This window comes from Nannobrachium achirus, assembly GCF_963921795.1.
Source record: "Nannobrachium achirus genome assembly, chromosome: 3".
Lineage (NCBI taxonomy): Eukaryota > Metazoa > Chordata > Actinopteri > Myctophiformes > Myctophidae > Nannobrachium > Nannobrachium achirus.
Genome location: NC_137812.1, coordinates 73,982,606 through 73,992,048, shown reverse-complemented (window position 1 = coordinate 73,992,048; position 9,443 = coordinate 73,982,606). Strand labels below are relative to the sequence as shown.

At 42.5% G+C, this 9,443-nt stretch overlaps 1 protein-coding gene across 1 annotated transcript; it reads right to left on the bottom strand.

Annotated features, from left to right (window-relative positions):
- Positions 1-3,389: 3,389 nt before the first annotated feature.
- LOC308282506 (H-2 class II histocompatibility antigen, A-R alpha chain-like) lies at positions 3,390-6,273 on the bottom strand. Its single transcript, XM_080722871.1, has 4 exons — positions 6,107-6,273; positions 5,309-5,569; positions 4,730-5,014; positions 3,390-3,539 (listed from the first exon to the last, which is right to left on the bottom strand). The coding sequence occupies exons 1-4, from the start codon at positions 6,171-6,173 to the stop codon at positions 3,421-3,423; spliced, it is 732 nt and encodes a 243-aa protein (XP_080578997.1). The 5' UTR covers positions 6,174-6,273; the 3' UTR covers positions 3,390-3,420.
- Positions 6,274-9,443: the final 3,170 nt, after the last annotated feature.

Genomic DNA, 9,443 nt, shown 5'->3' with positions numbered 1-9,443 from the left:
AAGTGTTGATGAGTTGACGTTCTGATGAGGAAATGATCACTGACTCATTTCCCCGTCTCTACTCTACAACAACCAATGAAAAAACACCATTCACTCTCATCACTTGTTACCAGGCAGACATCAAACCAAAACTACAGCAAATTAAACAGTAAGTTTGTGTGATACCATCAAATTCACTTTCCAAAAGATTCCTCCCTTCAGAACAATAAAACTATATTTGATAATAATTCATTGAAAACTATCCTTGTCCTTTTTTTCTGCCCTTTTTTCTCCCCAATTTAGTCGTCATGCCTTCATCCTACTCCTCCGGTCCAACACTCCCTGCAGACAGGTGCACGCAATACTGATAGTGAGTATTTAATATGGTTGATTAACAATGGGGTAACTACCGCTGACGCAGACAACGCTATTGCGTGAGGGCCATAGGTGAGGGCCCAGAGTTGTTTGGGGCCCAGTGGCCGAGTCAGGCTTGTGCTGTCGGTAAAATCTAATAACAATGTATACAGACTAGAAACTCGCGCCGCTACGCGGCGCTCCTGTCTAGCCCCCCTCGCCACGTTGTTAACGGGAAAAGCTCTGTGAATGAGACATCTAGACAGGCGAGGAGCAGCCTACTAATTACAAGCCAGTGGTCATTAACGGACTGCACGTAGCGCACGCACGCGAGCGGCCGTTGTAGGGTGGTAGCGAATAGCATTACTTTTGTGCTTTTACTCGAGTACATTTTACTCGAGTACATTTTAGAGAGCAGATACGGCCGTAGGGTGGTAGCGAATAGCATTACTTTTGTGCTTTTACTCAAGTAGGTGTACATTTTAGAGAGCAGATAGTGGGACAGTGGGGACATGCATGCACACAGCAGCAGCGCGTCTGCTTTTTTTACAGAAAGAAATTGCCAGTACCTTTTTGTGCTGTAGTTGGGCTTATGGTCGTCATTGTCACTGGAGAAAAAAATACGTGTTGATGCTCTTCTTGTTGTGGGACTCTGCTGTAACTTTCCGTCTGTGCTGTGGAAGTGTAGCGGGATCCTAGCCAGTGGCGTCAGTTCAGAAAAAGCTAAGGTATGGCAACATGACTAAGAGACATTCATGGATTTATATTTAGAACTAACTTTTATCTTCCCCCCTGGACCCCCTGGACCCAGGCTATGGTATATAGCTGCATACCCCTGCCATACCCAAGTGACCCCCCTGATCCTAGCGATTAGCGAATGAGCGGACGGCATAGAGTTATGGGCGGTATTATTCTGTACGTTCTTCTCCCTACCGGTGAGTTGAAGTTGAGTTGAAGTGGATGCAAAGTGGGCGTGAATGGGCTTGGAAGTGGGATGCAGCTTTTGCTCAATTGTAAAATAAAGATGGAGCCGCTGTTCTGTCCAGTGTGACAGTGCCTGCTGCTTCTATTTCCTGTAGGCTGCTACCATTTCAAAATAAAACATGTGTTGAATGATCACATTACAAATATCCAATACGCGTGATTGGAAATGACACCGCAGCTCTGGGCAAACCCCGCCCATGGAAGCTTTTGATTGGCTGAAGTGGCGCTAGGGAGCGCTCCTTTTTGTTCGCTTGGACCGCACGGAGGTGCGATCACTTAAACCTAACCCTAACTCTAACCCTAACCCTAACCTTAACCTCAGTAAAACTATGCCTAACCCTAACCCTAACCTTAACCTAAGTGAAACTATGCCTAACCCTAACCCTAACCCTAACCTTAACCTCAGTGAAACTAACGCTCTGAGTAACTAACCTGCCGACGGATGTGTAAACAAACGGCTCCGCCCGGAGCTGCGGTGTGATTTCCAATAACGCATCCAATACAATGACTCTTGTTTTGAAATGTCCACTGGTATGACAGGAATCTCTACAGGAAGCTCCCTTAGTGCTGCTGACGGAACACAGGCTGAAGAGACGTTCTGACTTCTGAGTAAAACAACACGTTGGGCATTATGGATATGGAATATAAAGTTTACTTTCAACACAAGACTTTGGGGCAACAGTTAATATTTACCATGCTCTCAGAAACCAAGATAATGTCAAATATGGATAATGGAACAAAATGTGCCCAACTGCTCTTGTTGTTGTTGTTGTTGTTGAGGGGCACTTGGTGAAAACCTCGCGTGTGGGCACGCCAGGGGGTAGTTCCGCCACTGTTGATAAAGCAAGTTGCTCGTGAACATGCATGGGTTCATATGTGCATTGTGTCCAGCAGTGACTTGGGGGGAAATGGCACTCCTACAGTAAGTGAGTATCATTTTAAAACAACATTTGTTCCCATTTTCCCCCTTGCTATCAATCTTGACAGAGGAGAAGTGAGGGATGCAAGCACAGTTAAGTGACAGCGAGAGTGAGCGATATAAAGCAAGAGAGAGAGAGAGAGAGAGAGAGAGAGAGAGAGAGAGAGAGAGAGAGAAAGAGAGAGAGAGCAGTCTATACGTGCCTCCTGTTAATAACAAACACATGTTCAATGGCCAACATTTGTAAAATAACATATCAAAATTAAGCAGTCTGCTGTCACCCATGCAGGCGGATACGTGCACTCGCCCATGTGCGTGATTGCTGAATTATTCTGAACTTTGTCCAAGCAGCTTGCTAGGCAAAATCAACTTTGAGGGAACTTTAAACCTCCATGGGCTACAATTCTATTACCTAGACCCAGTCGTGGAGCTCTGCAATGACTGTAGGCCTAGTCACGGCTGACCAGACAAACAGGTTCAATTGTTTTGAATTCAATTTATGTTTGGATATTGGATTCTTTTGGCCTATTTATGCCATGCAGCAGTTTGAGATTTGTTTCATGGCGGCAGCCACAACTCATTCATCCTATGAAATAGCAGTAGACATGGAGACACATGGTTCATTGATGTCACTTATTCTGTGGTCCAGGGGTGATGGCGGTGGTCCTGCTTTGTGAATTGCATGTAAAAATTGATAGACCCTCCTTTAGTAACATTATTTACTGTACATGTTATTCACGACCATCATAGTGACTCAATATGTAAAAAGTGTTCTATATGTCAATGACCATCCTTAAATAAAGCAAGTATTTGTGCTCATCCAACCCAGAGGCAGCAAGTGGAGATGCCAAACGAGTCAAAGATTCTTAGTTTACAGCAGTAAATGGCAGTGCATGTGAGGCTCACACATATGAAATACAGACACTGCTTATCTTTTATAAATGATCCACAGAAAATAATTAATGAAATAATCAAATAAATAAAAAACAGACGCCGGGGATCATTTGTAAATTGTGCAAATAGCACTTTATTTATAGCACATTATTTTATAGAATAAAGACGCTTTATCTAAGAATTTAAACCACACCATGGGTCATAGGGACAATTGGACATTGGGACATGGGGACAGAGGAACATGCAAACAGGTGTATTTAAATTGATATTTCATGAATGGTTTTAGTTAGTTATTGATTTCCTTTGATGAGGAAGAAGGTTCCCATGGCAACCCCCAGCAGAGCGATGGTCAGCCCCGCCCCACAGAACACATCTGGACCCACACTGGACTGGACCTGGACCTCCACATCTGGAGAGAAACACACACACACACACACACACACACACACACACACACACACACACACACACACACACACACACACACACAAATATGACATAATAAGACATTATAATCAAGACTGTTTTGTTTATTAGTGCTGTGTTTATCATTGTTTATTTATAAAAAATAAATACAAAGGTGTATTTATAAACAGTATGTACAGTAGTGATGCGCGGCACGGCCCACAGCCCGCGCGGAACGTAACCCGCCCGCCCGCGCCGCAGAACAATATACAAATCAACGAATCCGCCCGCCCCGCAACCCGCATTTAAAAAAAAGATGGTATATCATCTCCACAATAGCTCATTTTTATATACGGCTCTTCTAAGTACCCAAAGTCGCTTTACAGATAGGTTTACAGTAGCACAATATTATCATGGGCTAAATAAACAAACGTGTTGTTCAAATTGGGGTTTAGCCTAAAAGACATTCATTCAAAGAGGTTCGTTCTCTCTGAATCGTGGGGGCATCGTTGGGGTAAGAATGGCGTTTCAGGTTTTATCTCAATCATATTTATAAAGCGCCTCGCACTTTAAACAGACAGCAAAAGACCGACAATATATCCTGTTGGTTATTGATTAATCACCAGATTGGAGAGATGGGAGAGACTCGAGGTGTGCGTGGTTGGTTCATTCAGTCAAAAAATCCATCTCACTTATAAAAGTTGTGTTTCAAATCGTATCCGTTGACTGGCTGGTTATATAACCTAACCGACACAAAGTATTTATAAACGGACTTGTGTGGATGACAGAGACATATAAGTGAAATCCTGATCAGCGCACACGCTGAATTGTTTGTGCAATCTTCTCTGCTGTGCTCACGTTGTGTCAAATGTTAGCAAAATGTGGTTCGCGGCCCCAACAGGAGCGGAATTGGGACGGTCCTCGCACCAAGGAGCGGAGGAGAAACCTTGATCTGTTGTATTCTTATTCTTATAGGCCAACTCTTATTAAGAATAAAAGGCAAAATAAGAACAGGTGATTATTCGTATTCATTTTTTGCACATGAGAGTGGTGATAACCCGCCCGCCGCCCGCCAATTGAGTCTGAAACCTTGACCAACCCACCCACATCACGGGCGGGTTGGCGGGCGGGTGGGGGCACCGGGTCGGCCCGCGTATCACTAATATACAGTGTATATTTACAGACAGTTCTTACCCCACAGTCTGGTCTGAGGGCTGCTCAGTGATTGGTGGTTGACCGTACAGCTGTAGATGTCTCCCTGCTCTGGAGTGAACTTCAGTCTGGAGAACTGGCTGAAGGTTCCATCCTGGTTGGGGTACGGGACGCTGCTGGTGATGTCATTGGTCAGGTTGAGGGTGTTCCTGGTCCAGCTGATGCTGATTGGAGCAGGGTAGAAGCCAATCACATGACAGATCAGAACGTTGGCCACGCCCACTTCTACCTCATGTTTGGTGAACATGATGGGGGTGTGTGGTTCTTCTGTAGACACACACACACACACACACACGCACACACACACACACACACACACACACACACACACACACACACACACACACACACACACGCACACACGCACACACACACAATTACATACCGTATGACATCAACACGCCTTGAACAAATTCATGATTACATTATTAAATAAATTAAATCATGTTTTGTATATTTTATATTTTAATGTTTTCATTAAAGTCAAAAAGTACATGTTCATAGTTTGTGTGTATTTAATATTTATAGTTGTGTTAATAGTTATAATCAGTATTTCTGTACCCAGTTTCACAGGTGGGTTCTTGGAGGCAGAGAGAAGAGTCTTCAGGTCAGCTTTGCAGACCTCCTGCTCATTCAAAGCTCGTTGATATTCATCTGTGACGGTGATTTTTGGATCCATGAAGTCAGGCTGAGGCTCCTCCTCCTTCCCTTTGTTGAAGTCAGCGTACAAGTAGATCTCTCCATCCACTCCATACATCTTCTCTGCATCAATGAGTTTATCTGGGTCTGAACAGCCAATGACAGCAGTATCCCTGTGTATCACTGTACAGAAAACACATTACATCAATTAATAAACATCTTCAAAGTGACAATAACACCATCACATGTTAAACATTCATGTTTGGTTCCAAAGTTCAATATCATGTCTCAATCTCAAGAACAGATGCAGTGGAACCAAACAGAGAGGGCGCTGTTTTCCCCTTTCTTTGATGATGGATTGACTTCAATATGACGATAAAGGTTAAATATTAAAGTAGCTTCATGTGAAAAAATAATAATAATCATTATTCACAAATGGAACAAAAAATAGTTTTATAATATTCTGAAATGGATTAATATGGAAGGCAGGCTGTAATGATGTATATATTTATTTTATTTTATTAATATTTAATTAATTAATTAATTAACATACTACATTTGATAATAGCAATAAAAAGGTACAAGTTATATCCCGGTAATAACAGTAGGCCTATATATATATATGATTTATATGATTATACTTACTACCTGGGATAATAACAGTAATATATGTATAAATATATTTCATATATAATAACAAATAGATATAGTAACACTTACTTCCTGGGATGGCTCTGACACCAAGTAGAGAGGAGAGGATGAGGAGGGTGGCTGGAATCTTCATCATCACTGATCTGAACTGAAGTTCATTAAATGTAATGTAATTAAACAGACCAGATTAAACAGATCAGATTAAACAGATCAGATTAAACAGATGTTTACGACAACAGAAGTTCTGCAGTCTGACGGAGAAAGAAGGAGGGTGTGTTCTGGTGTTTAGAAGAGCCAGCCAATCAGAATAAAGATATGATGTCACATCATATGTCTCCAGGGAGACGATATTCTGGAATTTTGAAGAAAAACATAGAGTTGGAAACAAAGAAATAAAGAAACAAACACATAAACAAATAAAACAAACAAACTAACTAACTAGAACAGGGTGCTCCTCAGAGAGCATATCCCCACCAGGCCGGGTTGGCTAACCAGGGTTAGAGCTCCTCTTACAGGCGTAGAGTGGTGGAGGTCAGAGGTCAAGCTGGTGACTGAGGGTCCAATCAGTCCAACACCACTGGTACAAAGTTAGTCTAGATCAGTGCTTCTCAACCTTTTCAGGCCGCAACCCCCAAAATAATCATATTTTAACTGGGGACCGCCAAAATAATCATATTCTGGGGACCCCCAAAATAATCATATTTTAACTGGGGACCCCCCACCCCACCCCACCCTGACGAGCACTATAAGAGTTGAGGCTTGTAGATCTGCATGTAGATAGATAGATAGATACCTTTATTATCCCAAGGGGGATAGATCTGCCAATTTGGCTAATGTTTAATGTTTCACTTTAGAGGTATTAAAAAGTCCTAAATTGTCACTTTGGAAATGTGCAGATACCCTCCATACACGTAGGCTGGACTCACACATATTCGTGAAACATCTTCTCCATATCGTCTGAGAATGGCCACTGGGAGCGCCGTACTAATGCATTGTCAATGGAAGGTTGTTTGGTTTTTTGTCGTTGCTGTGTCTCTAGCTCAACCACAGCCTATCTTTTGGCCAAGAGACACAGCAACGACAAAACACCAAACAACCTTCCATTGACAATGCATTAGTACGGCGCCCCCAGTGGCCATTCTCAGACGATACGGAGAAGATGTTTCACGCAAATGTCTGTACGGCGCCTTAAACTTTATGTTGGTTTGTTTATAGTTGAGAGAGAAAACAATGTTGCACATTAAGCTAATCATCTGGGGACCCGAGCCACAGGTTGAGAACCAATGCTGTAGGGGACTACACCGCCACAGTGGAGTCATGTGATCAAAGTGTCACTTGATCGGAGGAGTGTGTGTGTGTGTGTGTGTGTGTGTGTGTGTGTGTGTGTGTGAGCTTACATACTGACTGCTTTGCAGGGCCAATCAACAACATGCTGAATGTGTCATCATAATGCTATTACAGCTATTAATCAGCATCATTTGTGTGAGATTATTATATTAATTTATTACAAAAAAAAAAACTTGTGATTCTATCGTTCATGTTTACTTGAAACCTGCTTCTTAATACTGGAAACTCCCCACTCTATTTTCACGTCCTGCTTCACTCATCAGCCAATCAGAAAGTAACAATGTATTATTTTCTTCAGAGTCACCTGTTGCTAGGGGCAGACTAACTTTATTGTCACAGATAAGCGCAGCTAAACTCTATCCATCCATTGTTAACACAAGGGACACAGTGTGATATAGTATGGCTAAGCAGGTTAGCTAACACATTAAACTGAGACACTGGATAAACTGAGACACACCCCCGGTATCTAGGCAATGGAACACATTTGTGGTCATGTGACCATTATATTTTCAAGACCCTTGAATTTCCCCCTTGCCATGAAGGAGAGGACCTGATAGTGCTGTGGAAAACATGCTTTTTTTCACAAAAAAATGACAACATAATCAACATAATCTGTCAACATAAACAGCTGTTGTGTAAAAGCAAATTGAATCGGGGAGAACATTTTATATCACACATGTTGATGAACTAACAACTTATAAATCCATGTGAAAGATGCTAGCTGAAGATAACCCTGAATTGATAAAAGATATCCTTTTTCCCCAATATGTGGCTGTGGGGTAAAGTGAGACAATTGCTTCGGGGTAGAGTGAGACACTATCTCACATTACCCCAACATGATAGACAGGGAGAAAACTGTGCGGTGGGGGAAATCTCGCTTTTGCGAACGCCCAAGATTTCGACCGGAGGGTTAGCGACTCACTCCACGGAGGTTAAGGTTAGGGTGAGGGTTAGAGTCGGGTGTCGAAATGATGAGATGTAGTAACACAGACACGCTCCCTAAAGGGTGTACCAAACTTTTCTCAATTTATTTTCTCTGCTTTTTAATGGCAACCTACACCATTTCTGTCTCCATACTGCTGACTGCTGTAACTATGAAAATGAAAAATAAAATCTGTATTAAAAAAGAAGGAAGCTGCTTATTCTCCCTTCAAAGACCCACCACACACAATGTTTATTTATTTATTTTTTCCCCTAGCGTTGTGTTGTGTTATTTGAAATAAGATGAATAAAACACAATAACCTTTAAGGGGATTCCAGACGGTACGCGGTCACCGCCTGCTAGTAATTCATTTTCAATGAGAGGCGGGCGGCTATTTCGTCCGCGCAGCGAAGTTTAGAGGCGGCGAGGCGAGCGGGCGCAGTCCCGTGAAAATCCCCGCGAGCGTGCTCGTTTGTGCATGCGTACGCGGGCGGTGAGAGATGGATTGTGTTCATCTTTGTGAAATACCGCGCAGCGTTTACTCAAAGAGCGAGTGTGTTAGTGTATCACCGCGGCGCGGTCCTTGCAGATCCAAGCGGGAGCCCCGGCGGCAACCGCTGTCCGTCTGTAGAGCGCCTTAGTGTTAGTGACATTTAGCACAATTCTTTTCAGAGTGACAGTATAGGCTAGAGACTGCTGGCTTTGAAGAGCGTGTTACTTGAGGACAGGAGGAGATCAGACTCTACCAGCTAAACTAGTTTTCTTTTTGGCAAGGAAGCTAATAGTTTTCATAAGGACAGGTATTCTGTTGATGAGAAAGGCTTGGGACATTATTGTGATTCCATTCTAGTTAAGTAATGGAACATCAGAGGAAGAAACTTGAACACTGATTAAAATCACTGTCATGTCATGGAATGCAATGTCACAACTACTTATTGTTTATCCTGATGCAACACAACACTGTCATGCTACAAAGGAAATCATTCAAAAAAGAAAAGAATCAAGAAATATAACGCACTATCTCGCATTACCCCAACATGATAGACAGGGAGAAAACTCTACAAACCTGATTAAAGGGTGTAGGCTACCAACATTTTCTCAATGATTCTCATGTATTTTCCCCTGTAAAATCCATTT

Coding starts and splice junctions, on each gene's coding strand:
- LOC308282506 (XM_080722871.1), bottom strand. CDS start 6,173: ATGATGAAGATTCCAGCCACCCTCCTCATCCTCTCCTCTCTACTTGGT. Junction 5,015..5,308: donor GAACCCACCTGTGAAACTGG/GTACAGAAATAC, acceptor GTGTGTCTACAG/AAGAACCACACACCCCCATC. Junction 3,540..4,729: donor CCCTCAGACCAGACTGTGGG/GTAAGAACTGTC, acceptor GTTTCTCTCCAG/ATGTGGAGGTCCAGGTCCAG.